The 22,712-nt window shown below is 44.1% G+C and overlaps 1 protein-coding gene across 1 annotated transcript in view; it reads right to left on the reverse strand.

Annotated features, from left to right (window-relative positions):
* LOC112224855 (receptor tyrosine-protein kinase erbB-4-like) overlaps positions 1-22,712 on the reverse strand; it is a 275,238-nt gene that overhangs the window by 123,669 nt on the left and 128,857 nt on the right. The window contains exons 13-14 of the mRNA XM_042306366.1: positions 21,664-21,735; positions 16,124-16,217 (exon numbers count right to left, since the gene is read on the reverse strand). Of these exons, the coding sequence (XP_042162300.1) occupies positions 16,124-16,217; positions 21,664-21,735 (166 nt within the window). The remainder of the gene's footprint in view (positions 1-16,123; positions 16,218-21,663; positions 21,736-22,712) is intronic.

The following is a 22,712-nucleotide window of genomic DNA, read 5'->3' on the forward strand; positions in this document are numbered from 1 at the left end:
GAGGGAGAGACAGAGGGGAAGGAAGATAAATATTAGAGATGTGATAGTAATAGGAAATGAGAGCAAGCAAGGACAGGGGAGAAAGGAAGAGTGAGAGAAACAGAGAGATAACAGAGAGATATGAGACAGAGAGAGATAGAGAGAGAGAAAGAGGGATAAAGACGAGCGATATAATAGTAGAGGAGAGAAGATCGTGGGAGCGAGGAAAGGAGGAAGACGAGACGCATAAAACACCAGCAAGTAGAGCTGGAGATAATAACCATCCCTCACAGCACACACAATGACCATAACAATCAGCACAGACACGATTTATGAGGTTAATATGGGCTAGAAGAGGCAAGGGAAGGGAGGGAGGGGAGGGGCAGGGTAGGGGAGGGAATAGAGGGAGGCAGGGATGAAGGGAGGCAGCTGAAGGGGCCTCACTGTATGGGTCTGTAAGGGTATCAATACAGGCAACAGAGAGAGCTCAACAGGGAACAATATCCCTTAAGGTGCAGAACAGAAATAAATACATATGCATCGTTATGTGGAGGCGTTTTGTGCAAATGTGCAGATATGTACGAGTGGGTCTGAGAGGATGTGTGTGTAAGTGCTTGTGTGTGTGTGTACTGTAGGCATAAATATGCAAATTAAGTACCTTCACAGTTATAACAATGAAGCTGGTACTCAATTAGTTGTCTTATGAGTGTTATACCCATGGCGTTGAAAGGCAAAGGCTTTACTATAGCCAGTAACCTCATCTCACAGCCAAACAAATTTATTTGAGACTGCAGCAAACACAGTGCATCATGGTCTACCACAACATACTGCACCCCTGTTGCCAAAACACCCCCTGTAAACGCATCTCTCTTATTGGGAAACGATAATGATGGCATGGCAATCACAGCTACTCTTCCTTAGTGATGTTGTCCATCGTTGTATCACTAGCTAGCGCCCAACAGTGTACACCATGCACATCATCCCCATGAGAGAGAGAGAGGGAGCGGGAGACAGAGAGAGTGTGAGAGAGCGAGAGAGAGAGAGAAAAATTGCCCTCAGATTACACAGAACATAAAAAAATCAAATGTTGTGTGAACTCCCATCCATTAGGTTAAATACCACAGTGTGCCATCACAGCAGCAAGATTTGTGACCTGTTGTCACAAGAAAAGGGTAGCCAGGGTTGTAAATATAACCCATAATTTATGTGTATTTATTTTCCCTTTTGTACTTAAAATATTTACACATTGTTACAACACAACACAGCCCTAATATAACATTTGAAATGTCTGTATTATTTTGAAACTTGTGTGACTGTAATGTTTACTGTTAATTTCTGATTGTTTATTATCTATTTCACTTGCTTTGGCAATGTTTCCCATGCGAATAAAGCCCTTTGAATTGAATTGAGGGAGAGAGCAAGAGAGCTGCATGTTAATCAATTAGCAGGCTGTGACAGTCCATCTGGGCCAGAGGGGCCATCTGAACAACATATGGCCAGAGGAGAGGAGGAGGAGAGCTGGAGGAGAGGCCAGGGAGTAGACACATGCTGAATCCAAAATCAAGCCTTACGTTAGCCTAGAAAAACATGGGTTCACGCATCATGGTAGAACTTAGCCTCTCTCTCTCTCAACCGCCTATCCTAAGTGTGACTGATATTATTACAAACTCAAAGCATAACAGGAGCACAATGTGGAATATAATGTCATTGCTATGGCTTCTGTTGTCATAACATGATTGATGTAATCCATTTGTTTACCTCCTGTACTCTCGTTTCCGTCAGAGAATAACGCTAAGCCTGAACCTGACAGGTGGGAACAACAGTAAAGCTCTAGGATCATGTATAGTAAGTAAGTCATGGTGCTAGATGCTACATAGCTTGCATCCTCAAATTACACCTCATTCCCTATTTAGTCCCCATGGGCCCCTTTAAAAAGTAGCGCACTATATAGAGTGTCATTTGGTAGGCAAAAATATGTTCAGGAAGTTATTTGAACTTGATAATAGCTAGTAGACTGCATGCATGAGGCAAACGACTAACCCCAGTTCAGAGTTAGGTTTTAATGTAACATCTCAACATCTCTCTCTTTCTATTTTAGATTGGCTCAGAGCAGGCCTATGAACATGACATGCACTACATGGCCAATAGTGCGTGGACACCTGCTCGTCGAACATCTCATTCCAAAATCATGGGCATTAATATGGAGTTGGTCCTCCCTTTGCTGCTCTACTCTTCTGGGAAGGCTTTCCACTAGATGTTGGAACATTGCTGCAGGGACTTGCTTCCATTCAGCCACAAAAGCGTTAGTGAGGTCGACACTGATTTTGGGTGATTAGGCCTGGCTCACAGTCGGCATTCCAATTCATCCCAAAGGTTTTCGATTAGGTTATTATTATTATTTTATTATTTCCCCATTATTTTTATTTCTACTTTGCACATTCTTCCATTGCAAAACTACCATTCCAGTGTTTTACTTGCTATATTGTATTTACTTTGCCACCATGGCCTTTTTTGCCTTTACCTCCCTTCTCACCTCATTTGCTCACATTGTATATAGACTTGTTTATACTGTATTATTGACTGTATGTTTGTTTTACTCCATGTGTAACTCTGTGTCGTTGTATCTGTCGAACTGCTTTGCTTTATCTTGGCCAGGTCGCAATTGTAAATGAGAACTTGTTCTCAACTTGCCTACCTGGTTAAATAAAGGTAAAATAAAAAAATAAAATAAAAGGTTGACGTCAGGGCTCTGTGCATGCCAGTCAAGTTCTTCCACACTGATCTCGACAAACTGATCTGGACCTCACTTTGTGCACAAGGACATTGTCATGCTGAAACAGGAAAGGGCCTTCCCCTAACTATTGCCACAAAGCTGGAAGCACAGAATTGTCTAGAATGTCATTGTATGCTGTAGCGTTAAGATTTCCCTTCACTGTAACTATGTGGCCCGAACTATGAAAAACAGCCCCAGACCATTATTCCTCCTCCAAACTTTACAGTTGGCATTGGGGCAGGTAGCGTTCTCCTGGCATTCGCCAAACCCAGATTCGTCCATCGGACTGCCAGATGGTGTAGCATGATTCATCACTCCAGAGAACACATTTCCACTGATCCGGAGTCCAATGGCTGCGAGCTTTACACCCCTCCAGCCGATGCTTGGCATTGCACATGGTGACCTTAGGCCTGTGTGCGGCTGCTCAGCCATTGAAACCCATTTGATGAAGCTCCCGACAAACAGTTATTGTGCTGACGTTGCTTCTAAAGGCAGTTTGGAACTCGGTAGTGAGTGTTGCAACCGAGGACAGACAATTTTTATGCGCAACGGGCTTTAGCACTCTTCTGTGAGCTTGGATGGCCTACCCCTTTGCGGCTGAGCCGTTTCCACTTCACAATTACATCACTTCCAGTTGACCGGGACAGCTCTAGTAGGGTTCAAATTCTACGAACTGACTTGTTGGAACGGTGGCATCCTATGACTTTGCCACGTTGAAAGTAATTGAGTTCTTGAGGAAGGCCATTTTACTGCCAATGTCTGTCTATGGAGATTGCATGGCTGTGTGCTCAATTTTATACACCTGTCAGCAACGGGTGTGGTTGAAATAGTTGAATCCACTAATTTGAAGGGGTGTATCGCCATCTCTTTTTCTATGTTTAATATTTACTAAGAGCACTGTGGACGAATGTTAACATCTCAACATATCTCCATCTCTCTCCAACTGTCTTTTTTAGATTGGCTAAGAGCAGGCCTATGAACATATCTCTCTCTCTCTCGCTCTCTGTTTTAGATTGGTTCATTGCAGGCCCATGACATTATCAGTTCTAATAAGGTAAGAGCCAAAGAATCAAACCCTGCACCAGCTAATCTAGCCGTAATAACAATGAGCACATACCCTGGTGTAAACCAAACACATTGTGGTTCTTACTTTGGCCTGTCTGTTGTGAGAGAAAAATGACGTATTTACGGAAATTACGCATTCCCTTAAAACTACTACTATGAATGTTGTTGCTATCTTTTGTCCAATTAACAATCACCTACAGAGCATTTGGAAAGTATTCAGACCCTTTCCCTTTTTCCACATTCTGTTACTTTACAACTTTACTTTATTCTAAAATGGAACAGATTCATTTTTCTTCATCCATCTACACACAATAACCCATAACGACAAAGCGAAAACAGGCTTTTGGAATTTTAAGTAAAGGGTCTGAATACGAATGTAAATGTGATATTTCAGTTCTTGAATTTTTTATACGTTTGCAAACATTTCTGAAAACTTGTTTTTGCTTTGTCATTATGGGGTATTGTGTGTAGATTGATGAGAAAAAGAAAATATTTAATTAATTTTAGAATAAGGCTGTAACATGACAAAATGTGGAAAAAAAGGGGTCTGAATACTTTCCGAATGCACTGTACATTGACAAACGCATTTAATTTAAAACTTCACATTTCTCTAGTAGGGCCCTATTGTTTATAGTAGGGCCCTATTGTTTAGATTAATTCACAACCTCCATCCCTGCTCCCTGCCTCTTTCTCTCTTCTCTCATCATCACACAATGTATATAGACTCCCCTTTTTTTCTACTGTGTTATTGACTTGTTAATTGTTTACTCCATGTGTAACTCTGTGTTGTCTGTTCACACTGCTATGCTTTATCTTGGCCAGGTCGCAGTTGCAAATGAGAACTTGTTCTCAACTAGCCTACCTGGTTAAATAAAGGTGAAATACATTTTAAAAAATCTCTCTGATCCCTTGTCTCTTCTCTCTGTTACTTTCTCCCATCTCTCTTCTCTCTTCTCTCTGTTCCCTTCCCTCGGCAGGGTAGCCTAGTGGTTAGAGTGTTGGACTAGTAACTGGAAGGTTGCAAGTTCAAACCCCCGAGCTGACAAGGTACAAATCTGTTGTTCTGCCCCTGAACAGGCAGTTAACCCACTGTTTCTAGGCCGTCATTGAAAATAAGAATTTGTTCTTAACTGACTTGCCTAGTTAAATAAACAATTCCAGCTAAATGGTCAGTGCCGATACATTTTGGTTTAGGTTGCTAGACGTTTATGTCATATGCCTAACAATCCAACCTGTCTGATTTGTCTCAATGTTCTACGACTCCACAGAGATGGAAGATAAGTTTCTAGTCCACAGTAATACTCATTTGTGTGTGTGTGTGTGTGTGAGAGAGAGAGAGCTTGAGTACATTGTGTGTAGTGAGATTGAAGCCTAAAGGGGTGTTGACTGAATAAACAATAAAGAGCACAGGAGGAACAGAGAGAAGAGAGAAGAGAGAAGAGAGAAGGGAGCAGAGAGAAGGGAGCAGAGAGAAGAGAGAAGGGAGCAGAGAGAAGGGAGCAGAGAGAAGAGAGAGAGAGAGAAGGGAGCAGAGAGAAGGAGAGAGAAGAGAGAGAGAGAAGAGCAGAGAGAAGAGAGCAGAGAGAAGGGAGCAGAGAGAAGGAGCAGAGAGAAGAGAGAAGAGAGAAGGGAGCAGAGAGAAGAGAGAAGAGAGAAGGGAGCAGAGAGAAGAAGAGCAGAAGGAGAAGGAGAGCAGAGAGAAGAGAGAAGAGAGAAGGGAGCAGAGAGAAGGGAGCAGAGAGAAGAGAGAAGAGAGAAGAGAGAAGGGAGCAGAGAGAAGAGAGAAGAGAGAAGGAGCAGAGAGAAGAGAGAAGAGAGAAGAGAGAAGGAGAGAGAGAAGGGAGCAGAGAGAAGAGAGAGAGAGAAGAGAGAAGGGAGCAGAGAGAAGGAGCAGAGAGAAGGGAGCAGAGAGAAGAGAGAAGGAGCAGAGAGAAGGGAGCAGAGAGAAGAGAGAAGAGAGAAGGGAGCAGAGAGAAGAGAGAAGAGAGAAGGGAGCAGAGAGAAGAGAGAAGAGAGAAGAGAGAAGGAGCAGAGAGAAGGAGCAGAGAGAAGAGAGAAGGAGCAGAGAGAAGGGAGCAGAGAGAAGAGAGAAGAGAGAAGGGAGCAGAGAGAAGGGAGCAGAGAGAAGAGAGAAGAGAGAAGGGAGCAGAGAGAAGAGAGAAGAGAGAAGGGAGCAGAGAGAAGGGAGCAGAGAGAAGAGAGAAGAGAGAAGGGAGCAGAGAGAAGGGAGAGAGAGAAGAGAGAAGAGAGAAGGGAGCAGAGAGAAGGGAGCAGAGAGAAGAGAGAAGAGAGAAGGGAGCAGAGAGAAGAGAGAAGAGAGAAGGGAGCAGAGAGAAGGAGCAGAGAGAAGAGAGAAGAGAGAAGGGAGCAGAGAGAAGAGAGAAGGAGAGAGAGAAGAGAGAAGAGAGAAGGAGCAGAGAGAAGAGAGAAGGGAGCAGAGAGAAGAGAGAAGGGAGCAGAGAGAAGAGAGAAGGGAGCAGAGAGAAGAGAGAAGAGAGAAGGGAGCAGAGAGAAGAGAGAAGAGAGAAGGAGCAGAGAGAAGGGAGCAGAGAGAAGAGAGAAGAGAGAAGAGAGCAGAGAGAAGAGAGAAGGGAGCAGAGAGAAGAGAGAAGAGAGAAGGGAGCAGAGAGAAGAGAGAAGGGAGCAGAGAGAAGAGAGAAGGGAGCAGAGAGAAGAGAGAAGGGAGCAGAGAGAAGAGAGAAGGAGCAGAGAGAAGAGAGAAGGGAGCAGAGAGAAGAGAGAAGGAGCAGAGAGAAGAGAGAAGGGAGCAGAGAGAAGGGAGCAGAGAGAAGAGAGAAGAGAGAAGGAGCAGAGAGAAGGGAGCAGAGAGAAGAGAGAAGAGAGAAGGAGCAGAGAGAAGAGAGAAGAGAGAAGGGAGCAGAGAGAAGGGAGCAGAGAGAAGAGAGAAGAGAGAAGGAGCAGAGAGAAGAGAGAAGGAGAGAGAGAAGAGAGAAGGGAGCAGAGAGAAGAGAGAAGGAGCAGAGAGTAGAGAGTAGAGAGAAGGGAGCAGAGAGAAGAGAGAAGGGAGCAGAGAGTAGAGAGAAGGGAGCAGAGAGAAGAGAGAAGAGAGTAGAGAGTAGAGAGTAGAGAGAAGGGAGCAGAGAGAAGAGAGAAGGGAGCAGAGAGAAGGGAGCAGAGAGAAGAGAGAAGGGAGCAGAGAGAAGAGAGAAGGGAGCAGAGAGTAGAGAGTAGAGAGAAGGGAGCAGAGAGAAGAGAGAAGGGAGCAGAGAGTAGAGAGAAGGGAGCAGAGAGAAGAGAGAAGAGAGTAGAGAGTAGAGAGAGTAGAGAGAAGGGAGCAGAGAGAGAGAGAAGGAGCAGAGAGAAGGAGCAGAGAGAAGAGAGAAGGGAGCAGAGAGAAGAGAGAAGGGAGCAGAGAGAAGAGAGAAGGGAGCAGAGAGTAGAGAGAAGAGAGTAGAGAGTAGAGAGAAGGGAGCAGAGAGAAGAGAGAAGGGAGCAGAGAGAAGAGAGAAGGAGCAGAGAGAAGAGAGAAGGGAGCAGAGAGAAGAGAGCAGAGAGAAGGGAGAAGGGAGCAGAGAGAAGGGAGCAGAGAGAAGAGAGAAGGAGCAGAGAGTAGAGAGTAGAGAGAAGGGAGCAGAGAGAAGAGAGAAGGGAGCAGAGAGAAGGGAGCAGAGAGAAGAGAGAAGGGAGCAGAGAGAAGGAGCAGAGAAGAGAGAGCAGAGAGAAGGGAGCAGAGAGAAGAGAGAAGGGAGCAGAGAAGGAGCAGAGAGAGAGAGAAGGAGCAGAGAGAAGAGAAGGGAGCAGAGAAGGGAGCAGAGAGAAGAGAGAAGGGAGCAGAGAGAAGAGAGAAGGAGCAGAGAGAAGGAGCAGAGAGAAGAGAGAAGGGAGCAGAGAGAAGGAGCAGAGAGAGCAGAGAGAAGGGAGAGAGAGAAGGAGAGAGAGAAGAAGGGAGCAGAGAGAAGAGAGAAGGGAGCAGAGAGAAGGGAGCAGAGAGAAGAGAGAAGGGAGCAGAGAGAAGAAGGGAGCAGAGAGAAGAGAGAAGGGAGCAGAGAGAGAGAGAAGAGAGAGAGAGAGAGAAGGAGAGAGAGAGAAGGGAGCAGAGAGAAGAGAGAAGGAGCAGAGAGAGAGAAGGGAGCAGAGAGAAGAGCAGAGAGAAGAGAAGGGAGAGAGAAGGGGGAGCAGAGAGAAGGGAGCAGAGAGAAGGAGCAGAGAGAAGAAGAAGGGAGCAGAGAGAAGGGAGAGAGAGAAGAGAGAGAAGGGAGCAGAGAAGAGAGAAGGGAGCAGAGAGAAGGGAGCAGAGAGAAGAGAGAGGGAGAGAGAGAAGGAGAGAGAGAAGAGAAGAGGAGCAGAGAGAAGGGAGCAGAGAGAGGGAGAGAGAGAGAGAGAAGAGAGAAGGGAGCAGAGAGAAGAGAGAAGGGAGCAGAGAGAAGGAGCAGAGAGAAGGGAGCAGAGAGAAGAGAGAAGGAGCAGAGAGAAGGGAGCAGAGAGAAGAGAGCAGAGAGAAGAGAGAAGAGAGAAGGAGCAGAGAGAAGGGAGCAGAGAGAAGGGAGCAGAGAGAAGAGAGCAGAGAGAGAAGGGAGCAGAGAGAAGAGAGAAGCAGAGAAGGGAGCAGAGAGAAGGAGCAGAGAGAAGAGAGAGAGGGGAGCAGAGAGAAGGGAGCAGAGAGAGGGAGAGAGAAGGGAGCAGAGAGAAGAGGAGCAGAGAGAAGAGAGAAGAGAGAAGAGAGCAGAGAGAAGGAGCAGAGAGAAGGGAGCAGAGAGAAGAGAGCAGAGAGAAGAGAGCAGAGAGAAGAGAAGAAGAGAGAAGAGAGAAGAGAGAGGGAGCAGAGAGAAGAGGAGAGAAGAGAGAAGGGAGAGAAGGGAGCAGAGAGAAGGAGCAGAGATGAGGGGGCAGAGAGAGGGGCAGAGAGAGAAGAGAGCAGAGAGAAGGAGCAGAGAGAAGGAGCAGAGAGAAGGGAGAGAGAAGGGAGCAGAGAGAAGGAGCAGAGAGAAGGGAGCAGAGAGAAGAGAGAAGAGAGAAGGGAGCAGAGAGAAGGGAGCAGAGAGAAGAGAGAAGGGAGCAGAGAGAAGGGAGCAGAGAGAAGAGAGTAGGGAGCAGAGAGAAGGGAGCAGAGAGAAGAGAGATGGGAGCAGAGAGAAAAGAGGAGAAAAGAGAAGAGAGACGGGAGAGCAGAAGAGAAGAGAAGGGAGGTGAGAGAAGATAGAAGAGAGAAGGGAGAAGGAAACAGAAAGAAGAGACAAAGGAGCAGAGAGGAGAAAGAAGGGAACAGAGAGAAGAGAGAAGAGAGATGGGAGAAGGTAACAGAGAGAAGAGAGAAGAGAGATGGGAGAAGGTAACAGAGAGAAGAGACAAGGGATCAGAGAGATGAGAGAAAGAGGCAGAGAGCAGGGATGGAGGTTGTGAATGAATCTCTTGTCTAGACTGGAGAAGAAGTGAAGGACAAAAAACATCATCACACAGCCTGAGACAAGCGGAGAGTCAACAGGGACACACACATCATGTACACAAACTCACAAACAGATATATGGAAGCACACAATCACGTACGAACACACTCACTCAGGTCCGCACACGTGTGCACTCTTTCACACACACACACACACACACACACACACACACACACACACACACACACACACACACACACACACACACACACACACACACACACACAGACAGTTTGTTTGTAAACACATGCCGCTTTCCCTATAAGTTAACATGAAATAAAATATATTGTGAAGCTCGCAGACACACTTTAACTGACAATACAATTAATCATGATTCAAGGGCAATAGAAGACATTGAATGCATCCCAAATGGCACTATATTCCCTATGTAGTGTACTACTTTTAACCAGGGCCCATAGGGCTCTGGTCAAAAGTAGTGCACTATGTAGGAAATATGGTGCTATTTGGGATACAACTCTTGTTTGTGGTCACAAGTGATTCCAGTTTATGATGCACATCAGAGAGAAAAGCTTTAGAGAGATGTAATTAACGGGCAGTTTAAACACAATATTTAAACACAATATGAGGAATGTGTTTTATTTTTTTATTCTATTTTTTATCCCAGCCCCCGTCCCCGAAGGAGGCATTTTCCCTTTTGGTAGGCCGTCATTGTAAATAAGAATTTGTTCTTAACTGACTTGCCTAGTTAAATAAAGGTTAAATAAAAATGTAAAAATAAATACAAATGTTTTTGCTGATAGCGACTATTTGGAAGAAAGGCATTTCTACTGATAGTATAATGACAGTGATAGGTGGATGCTGTTACCTAGTGAACTGAGTTGGATGTCAATTATTTCTTGTTATAACTGTAGAATACATACACAGCAAATTATCCAATGTTACAAAAATAAATAAATTAACACGGTGAGTGTCAAATCAACACTGAAAGTGTTGAGTCTGTGGACCCATATGGACACCAGAACAATGCTAAATGAACACACTGCATAGTGTATATCCTTATTCAAATATTTCCCAGAGTGCGTTGCCTTTCGAGTAAATTGCAGAGTTAGCACCCATGACTGTATTTGTTAGTAACAGAAACATGGTTGTTGCATTCATCCATTTTCAGTGCTGTGAACTTCACCAAGTGAGATCCTAAGCTAATATTTCATCATAAAAATATATACATATGTCACACAATACCATACTTCTTTCAAAAGGCCTTATTTTGAGTTCCTCGTTTTACCCTAATACAGGGACCTGAAACGAACAAAACATCACTTTGAATCAAAACTATGCCCATCATTAATTTCCCAGCATGCTCAACAGCAGGTGCATTTTTTTGTTTCAATATCTATGTTTGTGCATGTACATTGATTGACTGATTAATCTTATTCTACACAAAGATAAACTACATACATTTTTCTCAACTAATCCAATCACTTAGTAAGATTTTTTTGCACCTTTTACTGAAACGTTTGTTCCAGCTTAATTGTCTTAGATAATACAACAAGTGTAGCCTTTAGCGTGAAGTGTTTACTTATGAGCCCTTTCTCAACAATGCAAAGTTAAAAACTAAGAAACATTTGCACAGAAATAAGAAATAGTAGTACAATAAAATAACAATATTACATACAAGGACTACCGTGTCAATGTGCAGGGCTACGAGGTAGTTGAGGTAGTAGGCACATGTAGGTAGAGGTAAAAGTGACTCGGCAATCAGGATAGATAATAAACAGAGTATCAGCAGCGTGTGTGAAAGTGTGGGTTAGGTTTAAGGGGTTAGGGTTAGATTAGGGAAAATATCATTTTGATTGGGACTGAAGTGTGTGTCCCTACAAGATTAGGTGTACAAGACTGTGTGTGTGTGTGCTGGAGTGTGTGGGTAGTATCCAGTGAGTGTGTGTGTGTGTGTGTGCTGGAGTGTGTGGGTAGTATCCAGTGAGTGTGTGTGTGTGTCTGTGTGTGCTGGAGTGTGTGGGTAGTATCCAGTGAGTGTGTGTGTGTGTTTATGTGTGTGTGTGTGGGGAGTATCCAGTGTGTGTGTGTGTGTGTGTGTGTGTGTGTGTGTGTGTGTGTGTGTGTGTGTGTGTGTGTGTGTGTGTGTGTGTGTGTGTGTGTAGTATCCAGTGAGTGTGCATCTCGCCGGTGTAAGAGAGTCAGTGCAAATAAAAAGGGGGTCCATGCAAATAGTCAGGGTAGCTAGGGCTTGGGGGTATAAGCTGTTCAGGAGCCTTTTGGTCACAGACTTGGCACTCCGGTGCCGCTTGCCATACGATAGTAGAGAGAACAGTCTATGACTTCGGTAGCTTGAGTCTTTTCCAATTTTTAGGGCCTTCTTAAAAGAGATCCAGGACCTATAGAGGTCCTGGATGGCAGGGAACTCGGCCCCAGTGATGCGGTCAGATGCCAAGCAGTTGTTATACCAAGTGGTGATGCAGCCAGTCAAGATGCTCTCAATGGTTCAGGTGTAGAACTTTGAGGATCTGAGGGCCCATGACAAATCTTTTCAGCCTTCTGAGGGGGAAGAAGCGTTGTCGTGCCATCTTCAAGACTGACTTGGTGTAGTTGGACCATAATAGGTCCTTAGTGATGTTGACACCGAGGAACTTGAAGCTCACGACCCGCTCCACTCTAGCCACATTGATGCGAATTGTGGCGTGCTCAGCCCTATGTTCCCTTTAGTCCACGATCAGCTCCTTTGTCTTGCTGACGTTGAGGTTGTTGTCCTGGCACCACACTGCCAGGTCTCTGACTTCCTCCCTATAGGCTGTATCATCGTCGTTGGTAGTCAGGCCTACGGCAAACTTAATGGTGTTGAATTTGTGCACAGCCACACTGTCATGGGTGAACAGGGAGTAAAGGAGGGGAATAAGCACACACCCCTGAGAGGCCCTCATGTTGAAGGTCAGAATGGCAGATGTGTTGTTGGAGTGTCTTATGGTGTTAAGCGTTGAGCTGTAAGAAATTAATAACATTCTCACGTAAGTGTTAATTTTGTACAGGTAGGAAGTGGCAGTTTGGAGTGGAATATAGATTGCGTCATCTGTGGATCTGCTTGGGAGGTATGCGAGTTGGAGTGGGTACAGGGTGTCTGGTATGATGGTGTTGATGTGAGCCATGACCAGGTTACCTTGGCGTTCTTGGGTACAGGGACTATGGTGGTCTGCTTGAAACATGTAGGTATTACAGTTTGAGTCAGGGAGACACTGTCCGGCTGGTCAACACATGCTCTGAGTACGTGTCCTGGTAATCCGTCTGGCCCTGCAAATGTTAACCTGTTTAAAGGTCTTACTCGCATCGGGATCATTCAGTCATCCAGAACAGCCGGTGCTCTCATGCATGGTTCAGTGTTGCTAGCCTCGAAGCGAGCATAGAAGGCATTTAGGTTGTCTGCGTCAATCGGCACCTCTTGGCTGGGTTTCCCTTTGTAATCCATGATAGTTTGCAAGCCCTGCCACATCCGACGAGCATCAGAGCCAGTGTAGTAGGATTTGATATGGCCCTGTATTGATGCTTTGCCTGTTTGATGGTTCATCGGATGGCATAGAAGAGATTTCTTATAAGCGTAATACTTTCTTATTAGTGTCCCACTCCTTGAAAGTGGCAGCTCTAGTCTTTAGCTCAGTGCGAATATTACCTGTAATCCATTGCTTCTGGTTGGTATATGTGCGTAGGTCACTGTGGGGACAATATTGATCATTGATGCACTTATTAATGAAGCCGGTGACTGATGTGGTAAACTCAATGCCATCGGATGAATCCCTGAACATATTCCAGTCTGTAATAGCAAAACATTCCTGTAGCTTAGCATCCGCTTCACCTGTTTGAGTTTTGCTTGTGAGCAGGAATCAGGAGGAGAGAGTTAATGGTCAGATTTGCCAAATGGAGGGCGAGGGAGAGATGTGTGTGGAGTAATGGTGATCTAGAGTAACATATTGAATTAGTGAATTAATGATTAATGAATGAATCAATAAATGTACATGAACAAACAATGATATTGAACCAAACAATTTCAAAAATCGACCTGCAATAGGGCATGCTGGGAAATATGATAATGATAGGTGTGGATTACGTTCAAAGTGATGAGTATGAGTTTCAGGCCCCTGTATTAAGGTAAAACTACCTGAAAGTAAGGCCTCGTGAAATATGTATGGCCTTATGTTAAATATATATATCTTTTAAGATAACATTCGCTTAGGACCGAAAATGGATGAATGCAACAACCAGGTCTTTGTCACTAACAAATAAAGTAATGGGTGGTAACTCTACAATTTACTTGAAAGGCAACGCACTATTGTATATATTTGAATAAGGCTTTGCACTAAACAGTGTGTTAATTTAAAAACATTCTGGTCTCTAAATGGGTCCACAGACTCAACACTTTCAGTGTTGATTAACACTGTGATTTTTATTAATTTTTTACACAATAGTTGATGTGTATTATTCTTTGTCTGTTGGAATGATGTGCAGGAGTGAGGATAAGTTATTAGTGCATGTCATGAATGCTGGAGGATGTGTGTGTGTGTGTGTGTGTGTGTGTTTGTGTGTGTGTGTGTGTGTGTGTGTGTGTGTGTGTGTGTGTGTGTGTGTGTATGCGTGTGTGTGTGTGTGTGTGTGCATGGATGTGTGTGTGTTAGGCTGTGGGTGTTTCTCCAAATGCATGCTACTGTGCTCCGAGCAAAATGGAGCACTAGAGGATCAGATGAAAGTATGAAAAACGGAGCACGGAGGGCTTTCTGGAATGTGCACTCCATTTGTACATATTTTGAAGCATGCATCAACGCTTCAGCGTAAAATATGCACAGAAATATGATATTTGATGTCTTGAATTCAATGGCAGAGTTTAGCTGAAGCAATAAACTCAGAATTCAGAATGAAATGTTGCCCATTGACATCTCATATGTTGCCTGATTACAATATTTAATATTGATACGTTAGTAAGTACATGCTGTTTTACTGTTGGCCTTTTTACCTGCTTACAATTTCCACTGTAGTGTACAGTGCCTTTGGAAAGTCAGGTCACTTGACTTTTTCCACATTTTATTACTTTATAACCTGAAATGTTTTTTTTACCCTCATCAATCTATACACAATACCCCACAATGACAACGCAAAAACAGTTTTTAGTTTTTGCAAATGTATAAAAAAATAAACAACTGAAATATCACATTTACATACAGTAAGTATTCAGACCCTTTACTACTACAAGCTTGGCACACCTGTATTTTGGGAGTTCATCCCATTCTTCTCTGCAGATCCTCTCAAGCTCTGTCAGGTTGGATGGGGAGGATCGCTGCACAGCTATTTTCAGGTCTCTTTAAGAGCTGGGCAACTCAAGGACATTCAGAGACTTGTCCTGAAGCCACTTCTGCGTTGTGTTGACTGTGTGCTTAGGCTCATTGTCCTGTTGGAAGGTGAACCTTCGCCCCCAGTTTGAGATCCGTAGCGCTCTGGAGCAGATTTTCACCAAGGAACTCGCTGTACTTTGCTCTGTTCATCTTTCCCTAGATCCTGACTAGTCTCCCAGTCCCTGCCGCTGAAAAACATCCCCACAGCATGATGCTGCCACCTCCATGCTTAACCATAGGGATGGTGCCAGGTTTCCTCCAGATGGGACACTTGGCATTCAGGCCAAAGAGTTCAATCTTGTTTTCATCATACCAGAGCATCTTATTTCTCCTGGTCTGAGAGTCCTTTAGGTGCCTTTTGGCAAACTCCAAGCGGGCTGTCATGTGCCTTTTACTAAGGAGTGGCTTCTGTCTGGCCACTCTACTATAAAGGCCTGATTGGTGGAGTGCTGCAAAGATGGTTAACCTTCTGGAAGGTTCTCCCATCTCCACAGAAGAACTCTAAAGCTCTGTCAGTGTGACCATTGGGTTCTTCGTCACCTCCCTGACCAAGGCCCTTCTCACGCGATTGCTCAGTTTGTCCGGGCGGCCAGCTCAAAAAAGAGTCTTGGTGGTTCCAAACTTTTTCCATTTAAGAATGATGAAGGTGACTGTGTCCTTGGGGACCTTCAATGCAACAATCACTTTTTAGCACCCTTCACCAGATCTGTGCCTCGATACAATCCTGTCTCATAGCTCTGCGGACAATTCCTTCAACCTCATGGCTTGGGTTTTGCTCTGACATGCACTGTTAACTGTGGGACCTTATATAGACAGTTTATAGACAGGTGGACTCCAATCAAGTTGTAGAAATATCTCAAGGATGATCGATGGAAACATGATGCACCTGAGCTAAATTTCGAGTCTCATAGCAAAGGGTCTGAATACTTAGGTAAAGAAGGTATTTCTGTTTTTTTTTTCTCAAATTTCTAAAAACCTGTTTTCACTTTGTCATTATGTGGTATTGTCTTTGGAATGATGAGGCCTTTATTTTAACCCTTTAAGAATAAGGCTGTAATGTAACAAAATGTGGAAAAAGTCAAGGGGCCTGAATTCTTTCCCGAAGACGCTGTATTTTTTAAATTATTTTTATTTTACTAGGCAAATCAGTTAAGAACAATTTCTTACTTTCAATGACGGCCTAGGAACAGTGGGTTAACTGCCTGTTCAGGGGCAGAACGACAGATTTGTACCTTGTCAGCTAGGGGATTTGAACTTGCAACCTTTCGGTTACTAGTCCAACGCTCTAACAACTAGGCTACCCTGCCGCCTGCAAATGTAGATTGCAAGCCCATGATAAGTCAATAAGGCTAACTGGATAGCTACTACTATTAGCACGCCACGAACAATCTACCTTGCATAACTTTAGTTTTAGGTCATTTTTTATGCATTCTCCACACTCTTGTCCTCACAAGAGTGAACTCAAGAGAATGTCCACAGAATTTGGAGCATAAGCATGTGGACCACGGTAGTATGCATATTGAGATAACCTGTGTCTCTGGAGGATCTTACCGGGCCATGACAGGTCAGGGATTCACCATCTGCTCTCTCACACTGGGCATCACACTCCACACACACCGAGCCGTTGTCATACTCACGCACCTCCCTGAGAGAGAGAGAGAGAGAGAGAGAGAGAGAGATGGAGGGAAGGAGAGAGGGAGGGAGACAGATGGTGACAGGAAGGGAGGAAAGAGAGGGGAAAGGAGAGAAAGAGGGAGGTAGGGAGGGAGAGGGACAGAGAGTGACAGAGGAAGGCAGGGGTAAGGGAGAGTCGGGGAAGATGTAGACAGTGAGAAAGAACAAAGTGTGTCAGATCCAGGCTCTAGAGAAAGGGAGGCAGGCTGTGCTCCTCTGACTCTGTCTAGAGGAATAGCTGGAAGGGTTTTATGGCCTCAGGCGCTGCAGTCAATGGGGTACAGTGGTATATACACACTTTTCCACTGTGCAGACTGTACACCAGTAGCAACAGCATGCTACGATGGCTGACATGAGCCTGGACGACTGCAGATGAAAACTAAAGGAGAACTGACTACTAACATACTGCTGTTATTTGCTTAAATCACAATTTGAAAACAAATGCATTACTCATAGGGGAGAGTGGGGTATGTTTCTGCCAAAACATACACAAAACGCTTGCATCTAAACCAAAAGAGATCATTTTATGATTGTTTTATACAAATACATCAGTTGGGGTCTCTATAAGTTTCAATAGGAGGTCCTAAATCTAGCATGAAAGTGCATCATTGTAGCTGTGTGGGCTAATATAGTAAGGTAAGGTGAGCCAATGGTCATGGGGTAAGTTGAGCCAAGTGTTTCCTTCCCAGGTGTAATGCAAGGCGTTATCGCTGGGATATGAGGTAACAACAGGGCCTGGCCTACGTTAAAAGTGGGAAAAAAAAGGTACAAAATGTTTGTAAGGTGTTAAGCCTATCTAAAAATATGCTTAAAAATATTAAAAGACAAAAAAGTGATTGTGATTGTGTTGAATTGTCTTTAGGAAACAAAGATAGACATAAACTCAGCAAAAGAAAGAAACATCCCTTTTTCATTACCTGTCTTTCAAAGATAATTCGTAAAAATCTGCATTGTAAACACTTTCCCAAAAGTTCGGCGTTGTAATGACTGAATTTTCGTTTTTTTTCCCTCACCAAAGGTGATGAACAAAACGGAGCGATTTCTCCTACACAAATAATCTTTTTGGAAAAACTGAACATTTGCTATCTAACTGAGAGTCTCCTCATTGAAAACAACCGAAGTTCTTCAAAGGTAAATGATTTTATTTGAATGCTTTTCTTGTTTTTGTGAAAATGTGGCCTGCTGAATGCTAGGCTTAATGCTATGCTAGCTATCAATACTCTTACACAAATGCTTGTGTAGCTATGGTTGAAAAGCATATTTTGAAAATCTGAGATGACAGTGTTGTTAACAAAAGGCTAAGCTTGTGAGCCAATATATTTATTTCATTTAATTTGCGATTTTCATGAATAGTTAACGTTGCGTTATGGTAATGAGCTTGCAGCTATGATTACGCTCCCAGATAGGGGATTGCCCGACGCAAGAAGTTATTAATGAACATGCACCTGTGGAACAGTCAGAGTTATGAAAACTTAGGACACTGAAGAGGCCTTTCTACTGACGCTGAAAAACACCAAAAGGGTCCAGGGTCCTTCTTCATCTGTGTGAATGTGCCTCAGGCATGCTGCAAGGAGGCATGAGGGCTGCAGATGTGGCCAGGGCAATAAATTCCAATGTTCGTACTGTGAGACGCCTAAGACAGCGCTACAGGAAGACAGGACATACAGCTGATCATCCTCGTAGTGGCAGAGCACGTGTAACAACACCTGCACAGGATCGGTACATCCGAACATCACATCTGTGGGACAGATACAGGATGGCAACAACAACTGCCCGAGTTACACCAGGAACGCTGAATCCCTTCATAAGTGCTCAGACTGTCCGCAATAGGCTGAGAGAGGCTGGACTGAGGACCTGTAGGCCTGTTGTAAGGCAGGTCCTCACCAGACATCACCGGCAACAATGTCGCCTATGGACACAAACCCACCGTCGCTGGACCAGACAGGCATGGCAAAAGGGCTCTTTTTACCTTTATTTAACTAGGCAAGTATGTTAAGAACAAATTCGTATTTTCATTGACGGTGTAGGAAGAGCCTTGTTCAGGGGCAGAACGACAGATTTTTACCTTGTCAGCTCAGGGATTTGATCTGGCAAACTTTCTAACCACTAGGCTACCTGCCACATCTTCACTGATGAGTCGCGGTTTTGTCTCACCAGGGGTGATGGTCGGATTCATGTTTGTCGTTGAATGGAATGAGCGTTACGCCGAGGCCTGTACTCTGGAGAGGGATCGATTTGGAGGTGGAGAGGGTCCGTCATGGTCTGGGGCGGTGTGTCACAGCATCATCGGACTGAGCTTGTTGTCATTGCAGGTAATCTCAACGCTGTGCGTTACAGGAAAGACATCCTCCTCCCTCATGTGGTACCCTTCCTGCAGGCTCATCATGACATGACCCTCCAGCATGACAATGCCACCAGCCATACTGCTCGTTCTGTGCGTGATTTCCTGCAAGACAGGAATGTCAGTGTTCTGCCATGGCCAGCGAAGAGCCCGGATCTCAATCCCATTGAGCATGTCTAGGACCTGTTGGATCGGAGAGTGAGGGCTAGGGCCATTGCCCACAGAAATGTCTGGGAACTTGCATGTGCCTTGGTGGAAGAGTGGGTGCAACATCTCAGAGCAATAACTGGCAAATCTGGTGCAGTCCATGAGGAGGAGATGCACTGCGGTACTTAATGCAGCTGGTGGCCACACCAGATACTGACTGTTACTTTTGATTTTGAACCCCTTTGTTCAGGGCCACATTATTCCATTTCTGTCAGTCAAATGTCTGTGGAACTTGTTCAGTTTATGTCTCAGTTGTTGAATCTTGTTATGTTCATACAAATATTTACACATGTTAAGTTTTCTGAAAATAAATGCAGTTGACAGTGAGAGGACGTTTCTTTTTTGCTGAGTTTAGTTTAAAAAGGTAGTGGTAATATTTCATTCAGTACAGAAATGTTAAGGCGGCATAACCTACCCTGCCCTTCGGATCAAAACTATAATGTTTACATTAATTCGGATTACTTACAGGGATACACAATATCCTGAATTATACACTGAGTATACAAAACATTAGGAACAACTGTTCTTTCCATGACATAGACTTACCAAGTGAATCCAGGTGAAAGCTATGATCCCTTATTGATGTCACTTGTTAAATCAGTGTAGATGAAGGGGAGGAGAAAGATTAAAGAAGGAGTTTTAAGCCTTGAGAACTGAGACATGGATTGTTGAATGTGTGTAATTCAGAGGGTGAATGGACATTTCAGTGCCTTTGAAAGGGGTATGGTAGTAGGTGCCAGGAGCACCGGTTTGTGTCAAGAACTGCAACGTTGATGGGCTTTTCACGCTGAACCGTTGCCCGTGTGTATCAAGAATGGTGCACCACCCAAAGGACATCCAGCCAACTTGACACAACTGTGGGAAGCATTGAGTCAACATGGGCCAGCATCCGACGAATTGAGGCTGTTCTGAGGGCAAAAGGGGAGGGTGTAACTCAATATTACGAAGATGTTCTTAGTGTTTGGTATACTCAGTGTATGTAGATATCTTTGTTCTGAAGAATATTACATTTCCCTGGACAGAGTGATCCTGAATGTAAAAACATGGCTTAACTTACCCCAGTCTCCCTAGAGATTTTAGTCAAAACAAATCAAAATAACATTGTACATTCATTTTTCATTTAGCATTATATTCAAGCCGATCCAAAATCAATATCCCTTTACTTTTACTGGTTGACACAATGTGCTGGCAAGTTTTTAAAACTGTGCAAGAATTTGTTCCCAGTTCTAATACATTTCTTAAACCTCAATCAATTGCCAAAATCAATGTCAAAATTTGTTTGAGAGAGAGACAGAGAAAACTATCAATAAAATATAGATCTGTGTGAACCTTCAGTATCAGGGAGAGATTCTGCAGCAGATAGACCTAAAAAGAAAAATGCTGCTCAATGAAGGCAGGATTGTACTAGAGAGATAAAGAGAGAGAGTGTGTGTGTGTGTGTTCTCCAGTTTAATTTGGCACTGAAGGTCACTGGATGATGTCATGGGCTGCGTCCATATACAGTGCACTACTTTTGACCAGGGCCCATAAGGAAAACCATAGGGCGCAAGTCAGAAGTAGCGCACTATGTAGGGACTAGAGTGCCATTTGGGACACATACATTAACTGTTGAGCATGCACACGTAGAGAATATACAATCTGATGCATTTCTCTGTGTTACACTATTACACCCTACAGCGTCACAGCTAATTATGTTGGCTATATTGATAGCATCACTTTGGGGTATAGCATGGCTCTCCAGCTAAAGTCAATAGGTGTTCTATACATTCACAAATCTACAGTCAAATAAGAAGTCACTGGCGGGACTTGGAAAGTCAGTAAATAACAGAGACATAGTAAGACAGAGTTGCCTTGGCACCCTGATTTAGACATACAAGGAGAGATGCTATGCGTGCATGTGTGAGTGTGTGTGTGTCTGCCAGTTCGTGTGGTACTTCTTCCCTCTGTCTAATACCAAGTGGGACTCCTCTGTGGGACCTAAACCAAATTAGGATTAATTATGCTTTATCCAGACGACACAATGCCATGCAGGGTGGTACGGGAGGTAGGTCTTTGTCTTGTACAGCTATGGTTTAACATCTCCTTTAAGCTTTTTTTCTCTCTCTCTCTCTCTCTCTCTCTCTCTCTCTCTCTCTCTCTCTCTCTCTCTCTCTCTCTCTCTCTCTCTCGGAATGGTTTCTGTTTTTTTCTGTCTCTCGCTCTGCAGTCAGTGACTGTGGGTGCTATTCTTGTTGTAGGACAGAGGCACGGCCTGTCTGTCTGTCTGCTACACTGAGCATTTAACACCTCTGTTCTAGCAGAACCCAGAGGACAGAAGCTTTTACGCACGGACTTCACTTCTTTACAGGAGGCCCTACCTAAATCTCCACTATAACAGTTGCACTCTGTGTCTGTGTCGTCCTGTTTTCTTACGAACCTCAGACTGTTGACTCAGTCAGAGACATTAGGAAATGCTTAACAGTATTTGTGCACTGGAAAAAAACAATTCATGCATTACAGTAGATATTTTCCTCCTAATGTAAGAGTGCCCCATAGTGAACAAGACATTGTCTCAATCATAAATACATACTATTGAGTAGTTTCCCAGACAGGTTCTCCATTGATCTTTTTAGTCCCAGACTAGGCTTAATCTGCGTTTGGGAAACCGCCCCTAAATGTTATACAGAATGTAAATCTCAGTAGACTTCAATCAGTAGCGTCTCGTGGCTCTGGGATTGGTTAGTAGCGTCTCTTGCGACTCTTTGATTGGCCGAGCTGTGAGAGGTGGAGTGCAGACAGGCAGACAGGTAGGCAGAGCGTGGCCCCGTGCGCAAGCAGTGACTGTGACACGCAGTGACACGCCTAACCCCCCTGCCCTCGTTTGGCATACCTCTCCAAACTGGCCTCACGCTTCTCGACCACGAAGGGTCCCGACGGCTGCCTGGACCTAGAGCCTGTCAGTCTGGAAGGAGAAACAGTCATCCATTTCTGTGTCTACTGTAGTGTACACCAGCCATAGACATATAGTCTATTTCTAGACATACAGTAACTATCTAGTTATTCTATTTCTACATTACCCAGACACCACAGTCTGGTTTACGGTTCAGATGGTGACGTTTAACTTCTCACAGCCTTTTAAACAATGTATTAGAGAGGATTATACAGGTAAACAACAAACACAACACATAACAAAATGTAGAGATTTAAAAAATAATGCAGGAAATTCTCCTACGAACCCATAACCAATCCCCCCCGATCAAGTACACTCCCTCAGACCGCTCCATGTTGTCACCTATGCTCCTACTCACAGTAAGTACACTCCTGTGTGTGTGTGTGTGTGTGTGTGTGTGTGTGTATGTGTGTGTGTGCGTGCATGCGTGCATGTGGGTGTGTGTTTCTGTCTCACATATTGTAACATCCGTACTCTGTAATCCACACTGCAACAGATCAGAACTACCATCTTATTTCCCCTGTTATTCACTCACTGGAGTGTATTGTTGCGGTGGTTTATCCTTTTTGTATGAAGTTCTCTGTGCTGTGTTTGACCTGTCCTTGTCTCTGTTTGCGTCCCAAATGGCATCCTAATCCTTATAAAGTGGACTACTTTTGACCAGGGCCCATAGCGCTCAGGTCAAAATGAGTGCACTATATGGGAATAGGATGCCATTTGGGACGTAGTCTCATCTATTTTTCTCTGACATTTAAGTCCATTCTTGCAGTATTTTTCTGTCATTCTCCTGAGCCTTTAGATTGTGTTTACACCATGTTTTCTCCCGTTATCAGAATGAAAAAGGGAAGAGACTGGCGTCTGCACAGACAGTAGTTATATTTTACACTGAGTAGTCTGTGGAGCAGGTAATACGTGCTGAGATACATAGTACTACTCTTAGAAATGGCATAGTACTACTCTTAGAAATGGCATAGTACTACTCTTAGAAA

The sequence above is a fragment of the Oncorhynchus tshawytscha genome, linkage group LG26 (genome assembly GCF_018296145.1).
Source record: "Oncorhynchus tshawytscha isolate Ot180627B linkage group LG26, Otsh_v2.0, whole genome shotgun sequence".
In the NCBI taxonomy this organism is placed as follows: domain Eukaryota; kingdom Metazoa; phylum Chordata; class Actinopteri; order Salmoniformes; family Salmonidae; genus Oncorhynchus; species Oncorhynchus tshawytscha.